This window comes from Histoplasma capsulatum (genome assembly GCF_000150115.1).
Source record: "Histoplasma capsulatum G186AR genomic scaffold supercont2.10, whole genome shotgun sequence".
In the NCBI taxonomy this organism is placed as follows: Eukaryota; Fungi; Ascomycota; class Eurotiomycetes; order Onygenales; family Ajellomycetaceae; genus Histoplasma; species Histoplasma capsulatum.
Genome location: NW_025544810.1, coordinates 818988 through 845575, shown reverse-complemented (window position 1 = coordinate 845575; position 26588 = coordinate 818988). Strand labels below are relative to the sequence as shown.

Below are 26588 nucleotides of genomic sequence, written 5' to 3'. Positions count from 1 at the left end.
CTTGTAGCCGGCCGGGAGGCCAGGTCAACCGATGTTCCCCTTTCTACAATGAGTACCTGTTCGAAAGGTTAAAAGCTGTGGAGTATACCCAATTCCCCAAAGGGATCTATCTACTTAATCCATCAACTTCGAGTATCGTATCACCGGAGTATAGGTACAGCCAACAAGCGCAAGGCGCGTTTCAGTATTTCACTCTCACACTGTAAGCTCATGGCTTCCATTTTACAGATAGTGTTTTCCTAAGGAGCCCAATGATGTGGGAGGCTAATATGGGTACAGAAAAAATTCGGCCATCCTAGCATGGGGAAGCCCATTCTCATAATTTGCTGGGTGTATCCCAAAATATCATATGCTTCTATTGGTCGGGGAAATATCAAACCTCCTCCGGCTACCCAGTCTGTCGGGACAGCCTTCTCTCGCCAAGAGTCCGTAAAGTTTTCCCGCATGAAGGCGATCAGAGCGCAGATTTAGGTGACATCAAAGGACTATTAAATCCTCCAATAAAGATTCCCAGCAAGAAAAGAGTGTTCATAATGGCATTTCGAACCCGCCTTTTGACTACTCTATATTGTGTTAGTGGTGTGGAAGAAGACATAATTTTCGGATCCAGCGAGTCGGGTTTGGATGTGTCGTTGATATTGTCCCGGCCGTGCCCACGTGTGTCTGTTCTGGCTTTCATGGCAGCCGCATATTTGAATTCAGGCGACAGATATCTTGTTGGTTTATTTCTATTGGACTCTGAAGCCCTCTCACAGGAAGTCCCATTGGTGCCCCCTCGATTAAAAACAGCTTTGCCTAGGAGATAGAAGAATCACACGGAAAAAGACGAGTCAAGTAACAACCTTGGAAGTCTGTACTCGGAATGATGAGCACAATTCGACCTGCGAAAATTTTCCTCACGCAAGTCATGAATAGTACAGAAACGAAGTGCCTGGATACCGTGTACGATAGGCCGCAATATACTGCACATGTACAGCACATGCACAGATCTGTACGCTGTATATCGGTCCACAGAAAGTACATACAAGAATGCCAGTCGTAAAATTAGTTGTATGGACAGAACCTAGGTACCCATTACTCCTCTGTGGATCTACCATTCTGTGTCCCCAGACACATTACGCCTTTTCCTTTGTTGGGCTGCCACGCTTGATTTCTTTGTTACCCCCGGTCAGTCCTCAATAACCAACGACTCCAAATAAAATAAAGGAGGGCTCACCAGCCACCCCTTGTTACGCACCCTAACCCTGGACATTATTTGGCATTCTAAGCTCAAATAGGGCAATGGAAGTCCTCCCTGCTGCATTTCCCTGGATCAAACTCTTTGCTAGTGAGCGGTTGGGCGGAATTACATTTACCAGCAGGCAGAATGGACCTTCGAATGTACAGTATGTACAAGAGTACATGGCTATCCATCCCTGCACCCTGGTAGCCCCCTATCTACTCATAACAGTGTCGCAAGCGGTGAGCAAAGCTTTTGAATTATTTTCTCCTGAATGAACCTTCTGACAAGACAGGTCAAAGTTTAGCTCCATTTCCCCCTTAATTTCCAGGAAAATTCTTACTTCCGGTGGTTACTATTAAACGACAAGCAGTGCAGACCGTTATTATATCAATTTTAAGATAAGTATGTCGGCCCTAAGGATATGAGCAAGTTTTGTTATCACCAGACTCACAAACTTTCTAGCTTCACGAGCATCAAGGCACCAACATAACGAGTAAGCATATCCATGAGCGTGAGGCTAATTGCAATGATGGGCAATCAATTAGAGACATACACAAGCCCCGTAAATATATTTTATTCTCCGTTTGAGGGGAAGTCATTATTGTCAAGTCAGGAGGGCCCCCGTACAGCCGTTCCAAGCCAAGTTAGGTATTGACTCGAAAATAAACTCAAAACATTAGCAGGTATATCTGAGGACCAACTCTAAGAGTCCGCCACGAGATACTTTGTGATGTGCACACGAGCCAGTACGAAGAGTACTTCCCCTCCCGATCTGGCTGACGGCTGTGCTGACGGCTATACCCTATTGTTCAATCCGCCTACTAGATGCATTCACTTCACTAGCATCAACCAACTAATTTATCCATATTGTGGGCCCCTGCAGACATATGTTCCTGTACATATCCTGCACATGCAGGGATTTAGGCAGCTCTCTATATCACCTTGATTCTGAGCTCTAATATGTGTGCTGTGCTTATTAGTGGAATCATTTTTCATTTGCCGAAACCCTAAAATGGAGCCGGAAGAGAAAAGAAATACGGAACTTGTCTTTTTCTCGGGGCGGTCCCCTTCCCTCTGTTGGTGTTGTTGATCTTGATCACCTGGAGGAAGAAGTTACTTGTAGCAGAACACATTGCCTTCCCATCATACCCATGTTATTGCCCATCTCATGCTGTCAAGATTCATGAATAGTGAACGCCTAGAGGCTATCTTTCTGCCCGCAGATTCACTCTTAAATAAACTAGTTTGCCGCTTTTATTTATGATTGAAGGAAAGACAAGTCAAGTCTGGACCTTCGCACACAGCTATTGTTATGAGCAGTGTACGGACGTACAGAAGTGGCTTTTTGTCTTGTATTTGAAAAGCACAAAGACATCAAAAATAAGCCTTGAATATCTTGAAAATGTTTGATACGTATAACAGCTATACGAAAGTTGAACTTAAATAAAATCCACGGACCAATGCAATTAGTAATTAAAAATTTAGGGTGTAAGCGAATTGGCGGTTCTGAATTCGGGGCCGCTCGCCCGGAAGAGGAGCAGGACATGCAGACTCAAAAAAGAGAAATGAAACTGAAGGAACTGGAATTGGAAATGAAGCCACTGAGGTACCAAACCAGGGGGAGTGCGGGGCAATGAATAATGGACGCCAAGCGGTGAGGGAGGTGGGAATAGACAGCAACTGCTTTTGAATGGTCAACTGCTCCAGGAAGCCTGGTAACCATAACCGTCTCCGAATCCGGCCTGGAGGTTGGCATCATCAAATGAAAAAGCATCATCTCGCTTTCCGTCCCGAAGTTGCATGGTCGAACCGTCAATCGCGGGGGCAACCAAGTACGAGTGACCATTATTGTGGCTACTGTTGCTGTTCATGGCGTAGGAAAGTTGGGGTGGTTGGGGACGCGATGCAACTCCTGAACCAAGGACCTCGTTCAGGCGATCAAAGATCTTCGTGGCCAAAAAAGCCCGTACAGGATCGTTAGGCTCAGTCCGCACTAAATCCAAGATCATATGAGATAGCCCTGACAATTTCTGGCAGAATTCCCTCAACCCAGGGATTCGGTATAACCAAATATGCACCGCGGTCTCGAATGTGGTTTCAGGATTGGGATTGTCGAAGGAGTATGCGGGGTCGATTAGGAGCACTTCGTCGGTATTGAGCATCATTCTCAATTTGTTCCAGTAATTACCGTAACGAATGTAATTGCTGCACCTGCTCGACAGCTCCTCGAAACTATAGTTCATTGCCTTCTGATGTTGCTCTTGTTGTAGCCTAGTTACTATCGCCGTTATGACGGAGTTTTCTAGCGAGTGATTATATGGCAGTAGTGGTGAAGAGGAGTTTTGCTTTAGCCGTTCACTTTCGGCAAAGACTTCGATATACATTCGGCGCCTTCCAAGAGGAGGGCCAAAAAGATTCGGGACACATGCGTGCGATTGAAACATTGCGGCAAATGGGTCCGACCCAAATTCAGCAGAGGGGCAACTCAAGGTCTGCCAATTAATGTTTTTGAGGTACAGGAATAGCCCAACGAAAGGAGACTGACGGGATTCAGTTTCTGTCAACGAACCAATTACCAGCGGTGGCGATGGCCGTGTCAATAGTTGTCGGGGTGGACCATGCTGGTAGTTTCCAAGTTTGCTCTCCGCAGCACGGCCGACCGTCGGGGCAGATTCAAGATCTTTTTGCGATGACCTTCGCGCCATCATGTTCTCCGAACATTCATATCCATAGTTTTTACAGCGGTCGCATTTTGGCCCTGGCCATGGCCGAACTTCGGGTGAGCACTGGGTCTGCATCAGTGATGATGGAAATCCCGTAGGCACTGTCGTACGCATTACTCACCCTTTTGTGGTCCCTGCGGCAACGCTGACACTTCGGGACACCTTCTGAAGGCATATGTTCTGTTGCGATAGCTTCGCTATAGAGGGGTTGCCAAGATGGAGAGATTCGTACGAGTATGTGTAAGCTCAACGGTCTCGGGGTTGAGGTATATCTCGCAAATTAAGCAGACAAGAATTGTGGACAGATTTAGTGACATGGAGGGAATAAAAATCAAAAAGCCAGGAAGTGCCGAAGACTAAGTTCCTACTTATATTTATTAGTTTCGATGGGGAATTTGGGGCGTATACTCGACCCCTCAGGCAGAGAGGCAAATGAACCGTGCACATCGATAACCCATAACTTTCAAATTGCATTGGCCAGTTCTGTTAATAGCGGGGAAGCGGGAACGGCGCCTGGAGAATGGCCTAATAGTATCTCTTGTTGGGTAAGGCTGATATGCCCAGAAGTCGATGTGGCGTTACATGGGGACTCCTTGGTGGTCAATTATAGAGTAAACCGCGTGCTAACTTGTCTTCCTTGCTTCTGTCGTCGGTGAGCAACTCTCGGAACCTGAAATAATTGTTTTTGTGTGCAATCCTGTCACCAAAAGTATCATGGGATGTACCAACGATATTTGGTATACATGGACGATTCCTCAAAAGGAAATAGATCAGTGTGGCCCAAGGATGATAAGGTCAATTCTATTGGTATTCCACAGCAGCCGAAAAGTATGGAACCAGAGACTTTCAGATAGCGCTGCAAGTTCAGGGTTGGATTAATAGCTAGAGGGTACAACAGGTTCACGATCATTACATGCATTATACGTACGCCTCGCTATGTGGAACCGTGAGCCCGGATATTCCTGCTCGAGAAACAGTCCAGTGTAAGGAGACTTCGGTTCTTCAAGACTTGTCAGTACAGTCTTTGGATGCCGCCAAATCTCCCGTATGGGTCCAGATCCACACATTGAAGATTTCCGGTCCTAGGCCATCGTACCCTGGTATATTGAGGCCACGAAATTGCAGCCTGATAATCCCCCCATATTTGACTGTAGCATCTTAATCAGCCGTCGTGGACACACTAACTTGGGTGTGGTGCCTGCAGTTAACTTAAATCATTGGGCATCAAATGCAAAACTGGGTTCGTGGATGTTTCCCAGTTTGTGCAGTAAGGACACTGCAAAGTGAAGAACGCAGATTTGAGGAACTAAGGGATGCTTTAGCCAGCCCCCGTTGTTCCTTAAAAAAGATACTTATTGTTGGGCTGTGCAAAACTCATGAATCCTTTGAACTGGTAATCAAAATGCACTTTCCACCCACATCATAGCAATTCTTAGATCGGCACCTTCCGCTTTGATTATAAGCGTAACTAACCATTGTGTCTTCATGTAATTGAATCATTCAATATTGCACGGCAAGCCTTTCGAGAAGAAGCTGGATTGCAGGTAACTTGTAGAACAATTGCGATTGCGAACAGATATCGGACCGGAAGAAGCATTCAACGGGGCTACCACCAAAGCCATTGCTCCTAAAAACCCACTGCTTACAGAGCCAACCTGCTGATCACTCACGCTGCTTGAGCATTGGTGACCGTGGGACCGGTATCGTTGGCGGTGGATTAGCGGCTATGCAAAGAAACTAACGGTGACAACAACGATTCTTGGACATGTAAACTGTGACATCCCTAACTTACCCATGCCGAGGATTTATGGGTTAGCAATAAGATGTAATTTAGTAACTGTTGGTTTTTGTTACAGGGAGACGAGCCAGCTCTCCCTCGAACAAAGTCAAAGGTTTCAGTAACAAGGCGATAAAAGAAATTATCAACCTTCTGACAAACCCAGGAGCTGCAAATAATTTAATATTCACAAGGAAATGTAACAACCGGCACCTTTGGCGCTGTGTACAGTAACTTCAACGGTGAGAATGGTATCACCTCAAACTGGAAGAAATGAAGATGCGGTTGAGAGAAAAACATTACCACGTGATCAACTAAAGTTAGTCAGTAACGACGACGTCATCCAATGGAAGCATCGATTGTGACCAACATCAACAAAGCTGTTTCCATCCAAATTTCTGGAGAATGAAAAGCGCGCGGTGGATTGTGGGCCGTGGCACGACAGACGATTCTCATTAACATGCGCCATTCATCTGATCTACGCCATTTCCTCTCCTCGGAATACATCTGATTTGGTGGTATCATCAAACAATCATGTCGTCTACACATGCTGTACGTCTAAATGGGTCTGCAAGAAAATCATCCTCCGCCGGGCCCACATCATCGCGACCGTTATTGCCGCCTCCGCCTCCCTTATCACTCGCTCTTTATCCGCTGACTCTTCTATTGGGCTCTTTGTTCTCGTTAATCTCTCCAACCGCAAGACCCCCTGCCAACACATCCTCATCACCGGGCGTCACGCCAAATTCGGATACAAGCCCCGTCAATTACTTCGCGCGCAAGGGGAATATCTTCAATGTATATTTCGTTAAGGTTGGCTGGCTTTGGACTACGCTGGCCTTCTTATCTCTGCTCTTAACGCAACCTGCATTTAACAACAGACTTTTACCTCCTGCTGCTCGACTGAAAAGGGTTGGACGAGCCATCTGTCGCTATATTCTTGTGACAATAGCCTGGTTACTGACAACGCAATGGTTTTTCGGCCCCGGCATCATCGACCGTAGTTTCATTGCTACTGGCGGTAAATGCGAATCGTCTATCGAACCAGGATCGGGGGGGTCAATATCTGAGTTAGCGGTGATATTGACAGCTACAGCTTGCAAAGCATCTGGAGGCGCTTGGACGGGTGGGCATGATGTGAGCGGACACGTATTCATGCTTGTTCTTACAAGTGCTTTCTTGCTCCTTGAATTGCAAGGAGCCTCGTCAGTGGAAAGCGAAATGGAAGAACCAAAGGATAGGAATCAATATTTTGTGCAAATGAAATTAGTTGAGAAATGGAGCCGAAATTTTACATTGGCTGTTGGCGGCTTGAGCTGGTGGATGCTGCTCATGACAGCAATATGGTTTCATACTTGGTTAGAGAAAGTAAGACTAACAAATATCCCATTGAACCATCGAATTTTGGATATTGCGCTTTCGGATAGCTAACAACTTTAACTAAGGTGACGGGCCTGACACTCGCGCTTGGGGCAGTGTACACCATATATTTCCTTCCCCGAACACTTACCCCTTGGAGGAACATTGTTGGTATACCGGGTGGATAAGAAGCAAGATGCTAGTGGGAGGATAATTGGTTGATATGTATAGATAACATCGTTTTGATTTTGTGGGGTTCATAGACATTGCTACATATTGCCATTTGCAAGAGCCAAAGATCCCTTTGGTATTCACGTCGTCGCTATTGAAATAGCTATAGGTTTTATCAAAGTACTTTTATCAGAGGGTGCATATAGAGCTTTCTTTTTTCCCAACGACGTTGATCAGAATTGATCAATAGGCTCAGTCCCCAGATACTGAGACTTGAAAGCTATATGCGAAAGTCCTCACGTTAATTTTGCTTGCTGGAGTTGGAGTACAGGATGATGACACTGTTGTCGCTTAAAAGGAAGAACAACTTACCCCCTGGTATTAACGCGGTTGAATACATAACCTTGGTAATAGGCTTTAGGTCTTCTGGGGTTAAAGGCGATGATATATACTTCTGCCACTGGGTGACTATCTCCTGAGACCGATTATTCAATCCTTCGTCGTTGCTGGCCTCTCGGCATGTCAGGCAGGCTATGCCGAGGCAAATTCCAAACTCCCTGTATGCAATACGAAACTGCAAATCCGTCTCCAGGAAATGGTCCTCCTCGAATAGATGATCTATGCTCCAAGGCAGATATAGTTAGTTTAATCAAATTCAGCCTCTTATTTTAGGATCCTCATTCAAGGGGTGTGCAATCCCCAACGATCGGTGTTTAGGTGAGAATTACGGAGCTGATAAACGCATTTGTCTGCCAGATGACGCGCCCAGTTTTCCCGATCAGCGAACCAGTGAGCCGTCCAGAGCGTCATTCCCAGATCGAGGGGGTCTCTTGTTACATAAAAGTCCCCTTTGCAAGCCATTACTTTCTTGTAATCGGCAATTTCTTCCTTGAGAATTTCCCCGTCGCCATACTTCAAAGCGGATGCCTGCAAGAGGCGGAAAACCACGTACCCGTCAATGGGGTCTAGATGCCCTTCGCTGGCAACAAGCGGACGGGACAAATCCATGGCAATCTTCCATACCATGTGTGGTTTTTCCGAGTTACGGTTGAGGAAGAAGTGCGGATGGATAGCCTTTGCGAGTGAAATAGCCTGCCTGTTATATGTCGGATCCCCTGTCGCTATCGACATTCGGTTGAGAGCAAACATCCACATAGTGAGGTAGTGAAAATATTGCCCATCGCCATCAGGCCCTGTTTCCTCTTCTTTTCCGATCCGCAAACCACCTTTTAGAGGTTCTTCATCTGTCGCGTGGGGGAGTCGAGAAAGACCATCACGCGTGCGACCCAAGACGTCGTGGACGGTAGCGATAAGGCGCTGAGCAAAGATCAAGTAATTGCCAGCGGTAGCCTTGCTATCTCCCTCCAGTGACAGCTCTTTATAAAGGGTAAGAAAATTTAAAACACCAAAGGCGTCTGTCCAGAGATATCGGCCTCTATGACCTCCTGATTTCGGCGGCGGTCTCCACTTTGTCGCGTCAGGAACGGTGGAGAAGTTTCCGTACACGCTTTCCATCGAAGCTAGGAACGTTTGGAGGAGCGACATCGTCAATGAAGAAACAAGAGCTTCTGTGTTTCTTCTGATAGACCCTGTTTATAATGCCCACGTTTAAGGTTGTAATTACCGTCCGTATAGAAAGTTGTGGTTGCGGAAGCTTCCATCTCTGGAATTTACAGGTGGTTTCGTTGATGAGGTCATGATTGCCTCATAACCTGTTCGACGCAGGGATGATATAGTCATCGTTTGAGGAGGAAATGCAGCGGGAGACAATCAATTATCTTAAAATGTTTGTCACTTGAATATGTTTATGGCAGCTACTATTTGAGTTATTGCTTTAAAATGTGTGTTGCCGTCATGGCTTCCCAGCTTTCAATGCTCTCATCACGCATGAAGTCTGCCGCAAAGGTTCTACCGCCAATTATTAACACGTCTTTTGGATCCAATTTTGATCAGTTTGGGGATTACAAAGTTGTTCTAATAGGTGACGGCAGTCATGGTACTTCCGAGTTCTACCAGGCTCGTGCAGAGATTACCAAGCACCTTATTGAACATCACGGCTTTGACACAGTAGCTGTGGAAGCCGACTGGCCCGATGCAGAATCGGTCGATCGGTATGTGAGACTGCGCCCCGGTGTTAAATCAAAATTGGATCCCTCCCCAGAGCCGGCGTTCAGGCGCTTTCCGACGTGGATGTGGCGTAACAAGGAAATGCAAGAGTTTGTACATTGGATGAGAGATCATAACGCACACCTCCCCAAAGAGAGGCGAGCTGGCTTTTATGGCCTGGATTTATACAGTATGGGTTTATCCATCCAAGCCATAATCAAATATCTCAGTCGGGTCGATCCGCCTATGGCCAAACTTGCGCGTCAGAGATACGGTTGTCTACAACCGTGGGTCGAAGATCCATCACAATATGGCCTTGCCACTCTGACTAATCCACGCATGGAATCTTGCGAGAAGAATGTTATCCAAATGCTCCGTGACCTCCTCAATAAACGGCTGGAGTATTCCGCAAACGAGCATAATGGCGAGGAATTCCACAGCTCTGAGCAGAACGCCTACCTAGTTGCTGATGCTGAGGCATACTATAAAGCCATGTACAGCAGATCAGCAGATTCTTGGTCTCTCAGAGACTCTCATATGTTCGAGACACTACGTCGGTTGCTTAATGTCAAGTCGGAGTCCTCCAAAGCGGTGGTTTGGGCACATAATAGCCATATTGGCGACGCTAGATATACAAGCATGGGTACTCGGCGTGGAGAGCTCAATGTTGGTCAGCTATGCCGGGAGAATCTGGGGCAAGAAAATGTTGCTCTTGTGGGTTGCTTCACGCATACGGGCACTGTTGCTGCCGCCCATGATTGGGACGAGGATGTCCAAGTGATGAAAGTAAATCCATCTCGACCTGATAGTTGGGAGTATGTGGCGCATGAAAGTGGCATCCCAAGTTTTCTATTGGACCTTCGACCTAACCAAGCAGACCCTGAGCTCCGACGAGCTTTGGCTCAGGAACGAAAAGAAAGATTTATCGGGGTTGTATATCGACCTCAAACCGAAATGAGGTCTCATTATTCTGCAGCTTCTCTGTCTCTCCAATTCGACGCTATGGTTTGGTTTGACGAAACTCACGCAGTTACGCCTTTTGAGATCGCACAACCGCACACGGCTCTTGGTGTTGATGAAACGTACCCATTCGGCCTATAAATCAATGCGCCCTTCGCATTTAATCTTTCTGTTCTTTTAGTATAAGCACCTGCCTGTACGTAATTCGCTTTTTTTTTCTAATCATCGGATTCCATCTCATTTGGGTCCCGAGCTATTCAACTGTAGAACACGGAATCTTCTTGATATTTCGACTTTTCTTCCAATCACTTCCCATGTCGATGATCATAGTGCCTCTTGGTTTCAGAAGGTTCTGGGAAATTCACCTGTGAAAGCTGGCACTGTCGTTCTGTTGCCTTCAGCAGCTATGAAGTCATCTTTACCCAATTAGGAAAAGCGGTTTGTTTGTTTACCTATCGGAGCTCTCCAGAAATTCAACCTGGAACATTTCCGCAACGTGCACATCCCACCAGCACCAATCCCCAACACGTTCTTGCCACCTTATGTCTGTCTATATACTCTGCTCGACTTCCTCAAAAAGTGGGCATCTTTCGTGGTAGTATTAATTCCCCAGTATTCAAGCAATTCATGCCAACATGGCAACTCCGGTACGGCGGTCGGCCCGTCTCAGATCTACAACTCCAGCAAGCGAGGTGAGTTGGAAACTTGACACAGATTTATTGATAGTTGTCTTTTTCAGCGTATTTGAATGTGGAGCTAACATCTGGATATTGTCTTCCAGCCCCAAAAGCAAGCTTCGAAGCCTTCTACCAAACTTATTTCGGTTGTAGAACGCGAGGAAAGCCTGGACATGTGTTCCCCTCAAAATAGCCGGACTCTTCTCGCAACGCCAGCTACGGGATCTCATACCAATCCATCTATTATGAAAACTCCAAAAACGGCAGGAGCATTAAAACCAAGCCTGGCAGAGATGCATCCTAGCAAGGTACACCAAAACACCTCAAAAAAGCCTGACTCAGGAGCTCGTTTGGGTTTTAAACCCATCCCGATGGATTCCCCCTGCCATCCGCGAAACCCGTCAACCCCAACTCCGACAAAATCCAGATTGCCAGCAGCAGATCAGCTCAATTCTCCCAACTTTAGCATGCTGTTCTCCTGTGAGGATTCGCAGCTTAGCGAAGAAGCCAAGAAGCTCATGGAGAATATTCGCGAAGACGCGTCCAGGATTAAGGCACAGATGATAATTGAACAAAACTCACAGGAATGCAAAAATACTGAGACCGAGCCAACGCTTGAGGTTAGAAAGATTGCGAAAGCAAGAGGGAAAGCAGGCCGGTTCAGCAATGCTCACATGGCAGAATTCAGAAAGATGGATTCGATTACAGGACACCCTTCATTATTCAGGGCGCGCCAGGACAAGATTCATCCCTCACCAGTTAAATCATCTCTCAAGAGAACCAGCTCCAAAGCTTGCCTTGATGAGACATCTTCTCCTGAGAAATCGGGAACTGTCTTCACGTCTCCTGGAAAGACAATGTCAAATAATCCAGTCAAGCGTTCGAAGTCTTCCGGCTTCGCCAGCACACCGGCTCGGGTACCTTTACCCAAAGCCTCACTCGAACCCAAACCAGGACAACATGGTCCGCGGTCTTTAATTACCCCTAAGAAGCCAATGATTGCCCGGGCATCAAGCGCGAAGCAAATCAACACTACCAAAATTCCGAGCTTTCCCCGCTCCCCGTCAACCAAGTCAATTGTTGCCCCACGAACTCCTCAAACAGAGTTCAATCCCAAATTGAAAACCGGACTACCAAGTCTTACCAACCTGAAATCAATTCTCAGGCAACGTCAACCCCTTTTCTCCACCGACCCTGTTAAGATTGCTGCAGGTACCCATGTTGCGCCGCCCACTAAGATTTTTGACATACAGGTGGAGGGCTCCACTGCAAAAAAGCATGTCGATTTTTCCGCCAGCACGAAACTCCGACATGCCTTCTCAGATACTTCTCCAACTCCTTCCAAAATTTTAGCTAGGGAGCCAGCAGAATCAGGTGTAATTTCCTATCCCACTCTTCCACTAACAACACCCCCGAAAGCCAGTAAAGTTTCAAATATTACTTCTGAAAACAAAAGAAGCCCTACAATCAGAGCAGTGAGGACATCTGAAGTTCAATATCCTTGCCCGTCGCTTCCAAACCACACAATCATTCCGCACGGTATTATAAACAAAAAACGGCGACGCGATGAAAACGATGACGAAGATCTTGAAAACAAAATTTTGGAGAACTCAAAGGAAGATGAGCGGAGTCAAAAGAGGCTGAAGCCTAACCCTACTCTCGTCACAAACGTTCATACACCAAGCCCGATCAAGAACAGTCCAATGCGACGCGTGGCCCAGGGAACTGGATCCCACAGTCGATCAACTCAGAAAAATAGAGGTATCTTAACCATGAGCCGCCTAAATATGCTTTCGAAACCGAAAGCAAGACGCTAGTTTTCACACATTAATTGAAACGGCTTCTTCCACTTTCTTTGATTCCCAGCATTCTCTAATAAGTAAAATAACCAGAAACCTTCTTGTGGGCACCAATCTGTTTCATTTTGCATCTTTCTCGGTTCGTTTATGGCGTTCTTGGCACTGACGATGGGATTCAGATTCAGATAGCTGTTGGGTTTTGATTTTTTTTAATTTTTCTTTTTTTTTTTTTTCATCTTTTCCATTCTTCCTTCCTTTGTGGAGTATCTGGCTTAAGGTTTTGTTGATTCGGGTGGGTGGGTTGGGATGGGTGTTTATTTATAAGATCGCGTCCGCAAGGGTTTTGCTGTCCGTTTCATTTTTTTTAAAATAAATTTTATGTTATTTCATTACCGCTCGCAAGTTGCGGAGGATCACTAGATCTTTGGGCCTTTATCGCCACCTTTTGGCTTGCTATTCTGTCTATCTGTCAGTCGAATCATGAAGGAGTATATTCTTTTTGCTTCAATTCACAGGAGGTCCGAAATTTCACACTGATGATTTTTGAAAAGTACAAGAATAAATTTCCAATTTTAGGTTTCAATTTGGGGCTGTTTTCTGTCCTTCTGCTGAAGTTTTCCTTTTTTCAGTTGATGCTCTCCGTTCCTGGTTTCTACTCCTTATTTTTTATTTCTCTACTGTCATTGTCCATGTTCTTGTTGTTGTGAAGGAGACCTTTTGGGATTGATCCTATCAACTGTTTGTTACTACTAGCCCCTAAGAATCGATTATGAGTCCTCGTACTACATATATCACTGTTTCCACATCTTATCATTATTTATAAAGCACGGTAACTGTGGACGCTTTTGCTGCTAGTTATCTAAATTATTGGAAGATACAGGGTGAAGGATTCTAAAGCGCCGTTTCATTGACTCGTTTTGTGGTATTTCTAGTAAGAGTCGTGGGTCAAATAAATAACAATTCGTGACAAAAGCATGGGGAATGGAAAGGAATAAAGTAGGAAGGTAAACAATAAAAGGTTAAGGAAAACTGGGGAATGAGGAGAAATTTGTCCAGACAACGCCAGACTTTTTGATATGCTTGTAAATCAGCAGCCGGGGTTAAAAAAAAAGGAAAAGAAAAGAAAAAGGGAGACAAAGCAAACAATTCTTCCCACCAGCCAGTTTTTGCTTTTCTTTTGTCCCTTTTCTCAACCAAATGTCAAATTGATAAAACAACGACCTCCCATCAATTGATCAGAGTAGCCCCTTTCGCCAGCAAAGGGAAAAGAAGGGAGTATATAATTAACCACCAAGATAATACAGGAGCAAGAACATAAATCAGGCAATCATCAACTAATCCCTATTTCGCCCTGTCCACCGGTGCGAAAACTCCATAAAACAAATCAAAATGTCCCAATTCCGGCTTCGCATTCCTAACTCATGAAAAGAAATCCTATCCCTTCATAGTCGCCAAGAACGAATCCAGATTATATTCCTCTTGGTACTGCCTATCATCCCACAGTTCGCCAAGGTCATCAAGCCAGCCCTTCTTGCCCTTCTCCTTTACTTCCCCATCGATATCGACCATGTCAATCTCATTACCGCCGATTCCACGGTCCTGGTTGGGTTTTTCAGCGCCCTCAGCCGTTTCGCCAAGATTGAAAAGGTCGAGTAGTTGGTCAGTGTCCATCGTGCTGAGACCCGCATTTTGTTGGTTGACAACAGTTGAGGCGACGTCGATTTTGAATCGTTGGAGACTTGTAGGTGGATTTGTTAGAATGCGTGCTGTGTTACAGATAATTTCCTCGCTTCTTTCTTGAAGATACCAAAAAAAAAAAAGAAAAGAAAAAAATAATACTTACTTCAATATCTTCTCCTCGAGGGTACCTCTCGTTATCAGCCGGTAGACATTAACGACCTTCTTCTGCCCAATACGATGTGCGCGATCCATTGCTTGGATGTCTTTCTGCGGATTCCAGTCATGCTCAACAAAGATTACGGTATCCGCGCCGGTAAGGTTCAAACCGAGACCACCAACACTGGTCGTGAGCAGGAGAACGTCGTAACTGGGGTCAGTATTAAACTGGTTCACAATGCTCTGGCGTTTGGTCGCCTCTACACTGCCGTCGAGACGGAGAAACTGCACTGATGGCAACAGCTTCTTAAGAACGTCGTTCTGCACGATATCCAACATTTCCTTCATCTGGCAGAAAACGAGAGCGCGGTGCGGGCTAACATAACTGGCTCCCGTGTCTAATTCACCTTCGGTGGATGGGTCAACTCCAATGCCACAGTCGACCAGTAAATCGCGAAGAGCGATCAGCTTTGGTGCGTGGGCGACATCACGGATATGGGAATTCTTTGCTGCAAGAGATTTCTGGATTTCGTCATATTGCTTGTGACTTTCTTTGACGACGAGGGCGGGGGAATTGCAGAGACGACGCATGTACTGTAATGCTTGGAAAATATGCTGCTTCGCTTCCTTATCGGTACTGCCGACAATCTTTGCGATATCTTTCTGTTCCTTCTTCGTGAAGTCTTCAAACAATTTCCGCTGTAGGTCGCTGAGGTCGCAGTAGTAATTCTGTAAGATCTTTGGCGGTAAGTCGTTCAGGACCTCCTCCTTCAATCGCCGTAGGAGGAATGGCAACACTTGTTTGTGCAACGCTTCAATAGCCAAGGCACCAACCTCTTGTTCTTTCGAGGACGACTTGCTAAATTGACTGGCAGCAATGGGTTTCGCGAAGCGGTCCAGGAAAACTTTCTCAGTCCCGAGGAAACCAGGCATTAAGAAATCAAATAGAGACCAGAGTTCCAACACGTTATTCTGAATCGGAGTGCCTGACAATATCAAGCGATGATTACTCTTGAGCCGTTTAACAGCAAGTGTGATCTTCGCCTTAGGGTTCTTGATCAGATGTCCTTCATCCAAAACACAGTAGTTCCAATTGAGAGGCACGAAAACGTCATTATCATTCCGGCAAATATCATAAGATGTAATTACGATATCCACAGAGCCTAGAGAGCCCCGAAGTTTGGAACGTTCAGAGGGTGCCCCTACATATGCTAGACACGACAAGAAAGGAGCATACTGTTTTATTTCCTGCTGCCAATGCCCAGAAAGGGTTGGTGGACAGATTATCAATGAGGGCAATCTCCGTGCTTCAGGTGCGCCTGTCCGGGCGAACTCTTCGGATCTCATATGGTGATCACTAGCCACGATACAGAGAGTTTGAAGCGTCTTCCCAAGACCCATGTCATCGCAGAGGATTCCATGGAGATGGTATCGATTGAGGAAAGCGAGCCAGTTAACACCCTCTTGCTGGTATGAACGGAGCTCCGCCTTGATCGCAACAGGGATCTCAAAGGGTTCGATCTTGCGGACATCGAGCATTTGTGCCATAAATTGCCGCTCCCGATCCCGTCCTTTCAAGAGCTCCTCGGATAAACCGGGTGGGTCTGGTATCCCAGCTTCCAGAGGAACAAGTTTGACCAGTGTTGCAAAGGCAGTTGTGGCAAGGAGTCTTACATCGTTGTCAGAATCGCTCATTCGTCCAAGAACAGGGACGATAAGGAAAATAACATAAGGCAAAATGTTATCTTCCATGACATGTATCAAGTGATAGATGCACTCAATGACTCCCTGCCGACAGTGGACATCCAACGCATTGTTGATGTTGGGCAGCACCTTCTCCACAAGCATTGTCATACCCTCAACGGTTACAACACTGCAGATAGTTGCAAAGCATTTAGCAGCTGCATATCGGATGACAGACAGTTTGCACTGCAGAGATTTTGCAATGATGGGCATAAGGCTCATAATCCAGGTATAAATGCCAGAATGAAATTTAGGGACAAGTGCTCGAAGCGTCGATAATCCATCAACGACTTCCTGACCGATTTCATTGTCAGGGTCCTTGATATCGGATGGAAGATCACCAGCAAGAGCACTCCGTAAGGGATCTTCAATCAAACTTGCAAGGTTAGGGACCTTGTTCAATAACTCCGCTCCAAACCTACTTGCCAATTGTTCCAATGCTTCCTTGGCACCTCGTCGCATGATACGAGCATCCCGGGACTCCTTTTCGAATCTCGCAGCGTCAACAGGGTCTTTCTTATCCTCTTCCTTACGAAGCGATAGAATTGCAGTTTCCAAACCTGCGTTGTGATGGAACTCAGGTGTCTCCGAAGTATCGATACAGCAAAACTTGACAAGATTCCCAATTACCTTATCCACAGGGCCCCGTTTGGAGGAACTCGTATAATACTGCACAAGTGATGCAACAGCTGACGCAGATCTCTGCTGCAATTCAACGTTTTCCTCCTTCTTGACACTGTCCATCATCCCTTTGATAATCTGGCTTGGCTTCTTGGGAATGTCATGAAGAGCGACAAGCGCACTTGCTGCAGCGGCTCTAATTCGCATATCACGTTGTTCTTTAACTTCCTTAGCTTCTTCAACAGCCGTTAGTGCACTTGCTCGCGAATCATTGAGCACCTGAAGCGCGGTCATTCTCTGTGCTGGGGAAAGGCTCTTTTTCAGTCTTTCAAAATCCGGCCCTAGAACTTTTTCGGCATCCGAAATGGAAAAGGCATTGGGACCAGCGTCTTGATCTCCTTGGACTACGACTGCCAGCATGGGAAGGGAGAATTGTGAAACGTGAGCATGGTCTCTAAAGGCATTGAGGAGGGAATGACACTGTGCACGAGCAATATGTAAATAGCTGGCTATATCACTATACCACAATGGCCTCTCATTTTCAATCACCGAGTTTAGCCATTGTGATAGCAGAGAGGTGTATTTGGTTTCTGGGCCTCTGATTTTCGCATACTCAACGACGACCATTGCGGCCACTAGCTGCGAAGTCGAGCCAGGAGATTTAAGAGAAGGCAAAATGGTCTCCCACAGATTTGAACGGTCATGGCTATCCCAAGTGGACAAAAGTCGACCCAAAGCAGTTGCAGCGTAAATCTTTGACCTAATAACTGTTTCGACACCGACGAGATCAATGTCACCTTGCAACATGTGGCCATCGACATTATGAGTGAAAATGGCCGTCATATCCTTTTTCTCGGCCTTCCGTCTTCGGCTCTTCGCAGGTGGTTCGGAGGCTGTACTGGTGGGAGACGTCTTCCTTGGAACAGCGCCAGCGGATGTGTAGGGTAATCCAGATGGGCGAATGAAAAGAGAAATATCCATAGGGATAGGGTATCGTGGCACGCCAAAAGGGCTCATTGTTACCGTGATAAGCGGTTGTAGAGATGGTAAGAGTTCGTCATCAGTATTAAACAGACCACGGTCTTCCAATGCTTGCAGCAGCTCAAAGCAAACTTGGAGCGACAACTTAAGAACGCCTTCATTTTGTTCAACAAGTAGGTTTTGGAAGGTAAGTCTCATTGCCTTCCCATCAGCCCAAGCGTTTTGTCCTTCAATATCGAGTTTTAGGAACGTGAGTAAAGCTCGAAGTACTGCGGATCGCACACTCGTGATGGTATGTCGTAAGAATGGGAAGAGTCTCGGCACAAGGTTTTCAAAGGATGATTCGGAGTCGTGGGCAGCATTTGTTTTCATTGCTTCAAGGACTTCTGGGAACGTGCAGAGTTTGGCGAGCAGATCCATAACAGATCCTGTGCTAGCACTGAGATCATCTTGGAGGTTAGAGAGACACTCCCACACAATGTTGATCAGGGAGTGTAGCGAGCCCGGTCGAAGCCTCACGAAATCCTCTGCGATAGGAACTAATGTAGCGGCACTGACAGCACGGACATCGTCGTCATAATCTCCTAATCCTTTCATCACAGCAGCAATAACTCCATCAAGGATTTCAGGCTCTTTTAAAAGAATGTCATTCCGGACAGCGACCAAATACTTTAGTCCGATCATACCGCCATGGCACACTTCCCATATAGGACTAGAGAGGCCGAGATCATTTTGCATGATCATTCTGTACAGGATGCGATAAACAGAAGTCAAAGACTTGGAGGGTAAATGTAATAGAAGAGCAGCCAGAGTCTGGCCGACCGTTTCACGGATCGGGGCGACTACATTATCCGAAATATAGTCACCGAAACGATCTAGCAGGAAGACACAAAGAAGTCGGCAGGCTAAATCATTTAGCCACTGATGGTTAAGCGCGTCGTTGTGGCGTCTCCCTTTACCACGAACCCGCCCGGCTCCAGCTCCTTGGACACGGATGACTTCTCGCAGACCCATGGCTGCACCATGGCGAATTTCCCAGCTGGGGTCAAACAGATCAACCATCAGAAATTCACACATGCGGTCATAGGGCCATTCCAAACCCTCTTCTTCCGCGTCAGTTTGAATTGGAGGTTTCTCGGGCACCATGGGACCTTTGAATTCGGAGACGATTTTACTATCATCGTCTGGTTCAGTCCTTTCCAGCGAAAAATAATCCATCTTCTTGTCGCCATTGCTCTCGTCGCCATTTTCCTCCTTTTTGATAGCATGCGGTGTGGAAGCGGTAACAGGTGTAGCTACGACATCAGGATGCTTCCGGACAGCCAGGTCGACGACTCGGATTTTATTGGCTCCCATTTTGGCATTTTGTTTATTCTTTCTCTTCAGCTGGTTCAGTTGCCGTTTGCTGAGCCCTTGGTCATCTCCGTTGGTGGGAGTCGCCTGCATAGGGTCATGTGGGGAAGCCATGGAATGGGACGGATTACTGAACGTACTACCTTTGCGAGAGGGGGGCGGGATTGCAATCTCGAGCTTAGCCTCAGAGCCCTTGCGTGATGGTTGAGAAGCGAAATCAGCCTCATTGACTAAATCCTCCTCCATATACTCCCCCCCAAGACCTAAGCGCGACGACAGTGTCCTTTTCTGGTGCTGCAGCCGAGAGGCCGCATCCAACCCAGCAAGAGAATATTCATACTCTTTACCCGCGCTACCTAAGAGCTTGTGCCCAAACCTCAGGATTGAGCTGATATCAAGAGAGTCCAAGTCGAGAAGGTCTTCAGGACCAGCGTTCTCCGCTGTGTCCCTGTGCTCTTCTTTCTTGGCAGTTGAGGGTACATCTTCATCTCCAACAACGTCGTCCTCTACGGAACTGAGGCCTTCATCAGCATTGGGATCAAAACGTTCAGCATACCCGACAATACCGCCGATTGCCTTCGCAGCTGCAGTCCTGGTGTCCCATGACCTCGACCGCAGATATGGCAAGATTCGACCCAGCAGATTGAACAGCTCATCTGGATGTTGTTTCTGGACATCCGCAAGCTGCTGAGCCGCAGTGTTTCTGATAAGGGGTGTACTTCCTGTTTCCAGGAGGCTGTGTTGGGCGTGTGATTGGTCAGATTCACGATCGGCGCGCTGACAAAGAGAGCGGCAAAATGGAAAATACTCACGTAACAAGCCGGTCGAGCCTAGATCAAAAGAGCATTAGCGTCGGTGGTTCAATGCCATTGTGATTGGTGGAAACAGGTACCTGGAGGTCATGGCGAGTCACGGGACTAGAAGGCAAAAAAGGCAAAAATAGCAAAAAATATAAGGGGAGAGCGAGCGGTAAGGGCGGTAGGGGTAGTAGGGGTAGTTGTCGCAGTCAGGGAGCAACCCGTCACAATACCCATCATAACACAGTAGAAGCAAAAAAAAAAAAAAAAAAAAAAATTATTATGATTAGTGTAGTGATGTGTCTCTATTTATTTGAGACCTGCAACCGTGGTGTTTTCTTTGGGGAAAATAAAATAAATAAGAAAAAAACCAAGTATAGAAGCGAAGTGGAGCTGCAGCACCACCAGCAAGCAGCAGAGGAGTGGCGGTAGTAAAAGCAGCAAAAGAGGCCTGGCCGAGTTTGGCCTGTCGGGCTGGCGATATGGGGGTGTGGACCGGGTCAATAGTTTCTTGGTGCTTCAGAGAAAATTTGTCGAGGTCGCGCTGGATGTTTATATCATTGGGACAGTCCTCCAGCCAGCGCGCCTACCCATGTTTACGCCTCGCTAAGTTTGCCGTTTGCAGCATAGCGGCATGTAATCCCTGGAACGAGGCGTGGTGTAGCGCGTCACGTGATGTGGGACCCTAATCCCCTCTCGGCTCATTGCTGATCATTGACCCGGCGCCAGGCCGCCAGGGTCAATTGGCCGTCGATGATGTGCTGTTACTGTGCCGGTATCTGCCAGGGAGAGAAAGCGTAGGATGAGGGAGGTAATACTGGTAATACTGTGGGTTGCTATTCATGGAGGCATGAACCATGGGCGTCCGTTAGCTTTCGACATTTGCGAAATTGAGGCTGTTGAACAGGGTTAAGCTGCACCGGGGCCAGCGGGCGTCGCCGGCTGGAAAACTACCCAACGTTGCCCAGATCTGAGTGCAGGTGCTTTTTCCCCGAGGCTGATCTTCCCGCTGAGCCCATCTCGTGGAGCCCCAACTCTCTTCTCTCTTCTTCTGGTCTGGCAGCCCCCTTCTCCTCTTCCCCCCCCGTGTGGCCCCTTTTACAGAGTACGCGGCGCGACCAATGCACTCTGCTGCACAGACATTTCCTGTTTTTAGCCTTTTGATGGGCACTCTTGAGAAAATTTCCTGTGGTCTCGTTTTGCACTAACCAAGAGCTTAAATACGCAGTAGTTGTCCAACTCTCAAGGGGAGATAATTCGAAGCAATCTAATCTTTGCTCATCTAGGGTCAAAAATATTCAATAAATACTTTAATTCACCGACTATCAGCCAAGGAATAACTTCCGGGAAGGAAAAATGTATCTCGGTATGTCAACGTCATAGTCAACTTTAGGAGATCGACTCTTCTGGAAACCTCAACGCTGAACCTGCATTCGGACCCAAATATCTGAGTAATGATTGCACTGTTTTAGCGACTGGCTTTTGCTAAACAGTGAACCAAGAGAAGCATCATCAGAGTCTTCCGGGAACATTTTATCATCGTCGAATTTGAGCGAAAACTCCCATTACCAAGATATCAAAAAATATGTATATATCAAATAAATCAAGAAATCTAAGGCTATCTAACTGAGCATCGGATTTGTCATTTCAAAGAAAAGATCAAACAAGGGGGGGGGGGAAATATACAGGACATGTTTTCACGTATCCTGCGTGCTTTTCGGATGAGGAACTCTGCGCAGCAAAGTCACCCGATGCTTGCAACAAGAATATGTAGATACCGGACAGGGAAATACGCGCGAGATATCAAGAAACGCCAACGCAATATAGAATGATGATACATTTGCAAGAGGACGAAAGAGGCGATGTCGTATATCTGTTTTTCAAAGTCTAAAGTGAAAATACATAAGTCACATTGTGCGTTTTGCATTGCCATGCAACTCTTCCCGCCCCAGCCCCGGACCTTTAGAAACGATGAAAAGGCGCGAAATGGAAGTCCGCAAACGAGAAGAGAAAAAAAAAAAAAAAAACAAACAGGTATAGAAACTAGTACATATAGTAATAGAAAAATGCCTCCTCAACGCATGCTAAAAATTGTCTCATCCCCAACACCTGGGCTCATCGCGCCCCCAATATTGCCTTTGATTCCTCGTCCTTGCCTATTAATCCTAACGAACGTATCTGTTCCGCCTTTGGCGCATTCTCTCTGGGATGTGCCGCTTCCGCCTTTCGATATGCCTGTTGCATCGCCCGCATTCGCGCAGCCTAGATCCAGCCATTTCGTTTTGCATTAGCCCTTAAGAATCATTTCCATCTTTGCCAACACGGACTCGATTCCCATGGGATACATTCTCGACGATAGCGGCTCCCGGGAAATTTTACCTCTTTTCTGTGATGCAAACACTCATGGTAATCCTCTAGTGCTGGGACACACTTCTTCTTTCCGGCATCGCCTTCGCTAGCATTAACTACGTAGCAACCGAGAAGTTCTTGCCAGAAGGGGAAACAGCGGGACGGGCCTGGATGGACGATTCGGTGTCAGTTTGAGGAGTTAGCAACCGATGCACGAAGGGAGGACGGGATTCGTAAGGTGGGAAATGGAGGGAAGGGCAGAGTGGGCATCTGTCGAAATAAAAATTGATACATACCGCCATTGAGGCCATATCCTGATGCCATTGTGAAGTACCAATTGGAGCTTCAATCGCGGAGGGGGTGGATAGCAAATTGCTTGCGCTTGAGACGGACGAAGTTGCAGTTGGCGGAGTTGAGGCTCTTGTTCGGGGAAATGCGTCGTTTGTTGCCAGCACGAGCCACGATTGGCCCGAGCTTTGACCAAGAGCCTCACCAACCCACCCATTGATTTCATCTTGACCATGATTGTGTGCGCAAGCACTCTTGCAACTGCTTGAAATGCTCTTATTCGCCATGAGAAGAGCACAACCATGAAATCCCTTGCAGAATTGTCCGGTGCCCATCTCATCGTCTTTGCCGTTCAGCTCTGCGTAAACGGCGATGTGTCCGCATTGCCACGTTTACAGTCCCATTTCCATGGCGGCGATAACATCGATATATTCCTCCGCATTATTTTGACCTTTCTGCCTGAGAGCACCGAGCCTTCCCGATACACCCCTGTTATTGAGAGCCTAGTCAATAGATCCACACCTCCCGCAGAGGACGAAAATGATGAGTTGGATCTTGCTTCAGTTGGAGAGCTGCCTACATCTGCAGCGAGGAAACAGGTCCAACGACTACATCTTCTACCGCTCCGATACCCCGGGCATGCAGAACACGAACCAGATATCCCACTGGTTCAATTTCTCATCCATCGAGCGCACAGAATAGACAACGAATCGGGGCTACAGCCCTTTATTATCGAGCTACTGGAGCCATTCCTTCACACTTCGGAGTACCTGCAAACCTGGGTCATATCGACCGCGCTACCTCTACTTAGATTCAATTACGAATACCATTGTGAGGATGATGTTGAGTTATCTTTGGACATTATACAGTCGTTGGATTCAGGAAGCGCGGTCAATATCTTGCTGTCAAAGACTGAGTCGCGGGATAGGGGTGGGGATGTAGGCAGAGACTTAAGGGGTCTGGTAGGGCCATGGATGTACGGTCATGCGAGCTCGAAAAGACGGAAAATCACTCAACTTGAACGTTCGGGGTCAATTGCTATATTTGATAACAGAGAACCTTCGGCTGAGTCAGAAAGAGACGGATGGCAAGAAGTTAATGAGTGGCTGCTGTCGACCAGCATGAGGGACTTTCCCATGGCAGTGGAAGCTGTAGAACAATGGTCAGGTCCGGACGATATAGATTTTGGCGGTTATAATAAATCGGAAGGTTTGGGGTTATCTATTGGCGATACTCAACTTTCCCTCAACTACGGTCAAGCCGCGCTTGCTACTATTTATGCGACCACAGAAGCTACACCAGAGACCCTCGATGGATCCTGTCGGGTTTTATCCAGAATTGCGTCCTTGCTTGAAATTCCTGGTCACTCTGTCCTGCGCATATTTGAAAATGATCTCGAACCTCTCAATCTCGACCTTACTAGCCTGTCCGATATTTCTCGAGGCGCCATACTCCAGAATGCTCTGCTAGAGCCTTCTAATCCCCTCACATTCCCCACTACTCAGTCAATCGCGTTCATTGACGCCATTCTTGTTTCTATTCGTACTTTGGCTGGCTTCGGCCATGCAATTTCATGCAGGGCGGCTGCGGATATTTGTCTACTCGCTAGCGATGAAATGCAGCTCTCAGAGTTTCACTCTGTTGTTGAAGCCCTGCAGCGGGACCATAAAACAGGACGTGACTGGAAGAAAGTCAGGCTACAGCTACTCTGGTTGAGAGACTGGGGCTATTCTGATCAATTCGAGAAGCTTGAAGCGAAACTCATTCCCGGCCATGGGCTTTTCTGGCGCGTTCCTCTAGTTCTCCTCGAAGGGGAAATATTGAAAACTATGTTAAATGCAAGACGTAAGTATTTCTCCCCTCCCAAAGTAAGGTATTAACTGTCTAACCAATCGTAGAATACGAGGTTGCGGTTGGGATCTACGCCAATACCCTAACCTCGTCCCCACTCCCACCAGCACAAATTGAGGCTGCAGTGACAGAGGCAATATTTGCGGCATACGACAATGCCACTAATGGAAATAAAACGAGAGGCGGGATAAAGCGAGCTTCAGAAATGTATATCTGCTTCCCCTTGGCCATGCCTAACAGTATATTGACTTTGATGATAGGCTCGAGTCATTTGGACCTTACTTCCCACACTCTGAAACATTTTACCAAATCAGGGCGTTGATATCCGCTACGCATTCATTATCATTCTATTCCCTGACGCTGCAACATGGAGTCCCGTTCCAACCTGTCAGCATCCGCGTGCACCATGATCCCCTTTCATTAATTGGCAAAGTCCTCGAGCAAAATCCCAAAGCATACACAGAACTCGATAATCTGATTACAATTGGCCGACACCTCGTTACCGCAGGCTTTCCCGCACGTCCCAGAGGGGACGATGAGCCAATACACAACAAAGAAACCCCGTCCCGCGAAGAAGAATTGTTAGCTTCAGATCATCGAATCATATCACTCTCCATCTCCGCTGCTCTAGAAGCCAATGATTTCGATACCGCATATTCCTACGTTCTCACACGCCTGGCTCCACCATCAATAACATCAAATACTACGATAGCCAAAGGCGATGATGTATCATGGCGTGCCGCGTATAATGCTGGTCGACATCGCTCAAACGTCTCCGAATCAACTAATAAATCACTCCAATCTCAGATCCTCCACCTTTCCCAACGCATGGAACTGCTCTCTCTAGCGCTAATACTCACACCTTCACCAGAGAACCTCCCAGAGATCCTTGCCGTATGGCGCCGCTGCGATGAAGAGATGACTTCTCTCCGCGCGCGAGAGTCGGCGGAGGCCGAAAACTGGGACGCGCGGGGGGATAGTATCACATCCAGCTCCAAAACCTTGCCAGGCGGTTTCGGCCCCTCCGATGCTGAACTCGATGCTCTAGAAACAGAGCGAGCTAAGCGGCTCCGGACGGGGCAGGCCAAACGCACGTCCCACTTGGCCGGCGGGTATGAAGAGGCGCCCATGGGGTTATTTGAAGTGGCGCGCGGCGCGGCTCAGGCAATCAGCAAAACCGCGTTTCCGCTTCGTGGCTCTGAGACTGGTTCTCCTGCTAGTCGTGTTTCAAGTGATTCGAGACGCATTAGTATGGATACCATGGGTACGGGAGGGGGAAGTGGTGGCGAGGGAGGTGCGGGTGGACGGGTTAGGAAGAGGGATGTTGTTAGTAATATGGTGACCGGCGGGTTGGCCAGTGGGCTTGGGTGGATGCTGGGTGCTCAACCGGTTAACAACAGCAATCATAATAATGCTAACGCTAATGCTAATATGGATGGATAATGATGTTTTATGTTGACTACACATTTGGTTTGGTGTTTATTTTATATTATTTATTATTTTTATTGATGACATATATGAATGTGTTAGCTAGCTATGGGCGTGGGGATTTACTATCTGAATAAACCCTGCAGCTGGGAACACTGATTTGAACTTCGATACCCAAGTGAATATCATAACTTAAGTGTTCCCCGAACCACTGAAACCTCCCTCTCCTGAATTCTAGCCACTTGACTTTCTCGACGGGGTAAATGGATAGTTGAGCATCACGCTGGTTAGGTCTACAGTTCCCCTCTTCCCTCCCTTTTTTGTGTCGCCTCTTCGAGATTGAAGTCCTGCTAACACATTCCAGGTGCAGCTCATGATGCAAAATTCCACCCAACACAGCTTGAAACATAGGGGGTGAAAAGTTGTAGGAGGATAACGTTGTTGTGTATTGATCACTTGCTACGTGAGCTCTACCAAATGGATTGCGGCACGTGACTGCGCAGCCATAGCTCAGCTCAAGAGAAATGCGACCATAGCATTCGAGCAA

General features: G+C 47.0%; 8 protein-coding genes across 8 annotated transcripts; 4 read left to right on the top strand and 4 right to left on the bottom strand.

Moving 5' to 3' along the window:
- Positions 1-2646: 2646 nt before the first annotated feature.
- On the bottom strand, positions 2647-4400 carry HCBG_06940 (uncharacterized protein; the record flags this gene model as incomplete). The annotated part of the gene is made up of 2 exons (XM_045433989.1): positions 2647-4008; positions 4067-4400. One exon carries the CDS (start codon positions 3925-3927, stop codon positions 2917-2919), a length of 1011 nt encoding a protein of 336 aa, XP_045285470.1.
- Positions 4401-6129: 1729 nt separating this feature from the next.
- On the top strand, positions 6130-7447 carry HCBG_06939 (uncharacterized protein; the record flags this gene model as incomplete). The annotated part of the gene is made up of 2 exons (XM_045433988.1): positions 6130-7090; positions 7168-7447. 2 exons carry the CDS (start codon positions 6257-6259, stop codon positions 7267-7269), a joined length of 936 nt encoding a protein of 311 aa, XP_045285469.1.
- On the bottom strand, positions 7298-8879 carry HCBG_06938 (uncharacterized protein; the record flags this gene model as incomplete). The annotated part of the gene is made up of 3 exons (XM_045433987.1): positions 7298-7532; positions 7625-7870; positions 7981-8879. The coding sequence occupies 3 exons, from the start codon at positions 8795-8797 to the stop codon at positions 7486-7488; spliced, it is 1110 nt and encodes a 369-aa protein (XP_045285468.1).
- A 227-nt stretch (positions 8880-9106) lies between these two features.
- HCBG_06937 (L-isoaspartate O-methyltransferase) lies at positions 9107-10459 on the top strand (the record flags this gene model as incomplete). Its single annotated transcript, XM_045433986.1, has 1 exon — positions 9107-10459. The coding sequence occupies one exon, from the start codon at positions 9107-9109 to the stop codon at positions 10457-10459; it is 1353 nt and encodes a 450-aa protein (XP_045285467.1).
- A 494-nt stretch (positions 10460-10953) lies between these two features.
- HCBG_06936 (uncharacterized protein) lies at positions 10954-12812 on the top strand (the record flags this gene model as incomplete). The annotated part of the gene is made up of 2 exons (XM_045433985.1): positions 10954-11010; positions 11100-12812. 2 exons carry the CDS (start codon positions 10954-10956, stop codon positions 12810-12812), a joined length of 1770 nt encoding a protein of 589 aa, XP_045285466.1.
- Positions 12813-14053: 1241 nt separating this feature from the next.
- Positions 14054-20719, bottom strand: HCBG_06935 (transcriptional accessory protein; the record flags this gene model as incomplete). Its single annotated transcript, XM_045433984.1, has 4 exons — positions 14054-14532; positions 14638-20158; positions 20497-20599; positions 20693-20719. The coding sequence occupies 4 exons, from the start codon at positions 20717-20719 to the stop codon at positions 14229-14231; spliced, it is 5955 nt and encodes a 1984-aa protein (XP_045285465.1).
- Positions 20720-22240: 1521 nt separating this feature from the next.
- On the bottom strand, positions 22241-22798 carry HCBG_06934 (NADH-ubiquinone oxidoreductase; the record flags this gene model as incomplete). The annotated part of the gene is made up of 3 exons (XM_045433983.1): positions 22241-22387; positions 22505-22641; positions 22771-22798. 3 exons carry the CDS (start codon positions 22796-22798, stop codon positions 22241-22243), a joined length of 312 nt encoding a protein of 103 aa, XP_045285464.1.
- A 266-nt stretch (positions 22799-23064) lies between these two features.
- On the top strand, positions 23065-26459 carry HCBG_06933 (uncharacterized protein; the record flags this gene model as incomplete). The annotated part of the gene is made up of 5 exons (XM_045433982.1): positions 23065-24607; positions 24661-24820; positions 24874-25907; positions 26188-26219; positions 26406-26459. The coding sequence occupies 5 exons, from the start codon at positions 23065-23067 to the stop codon at positions 26457-26459; spliced, it is 2823 nt and encodes a 940-aa protein (XP_045285463.1).
- Positions 26460-26588: the final 129 nt, after the last annotated feature.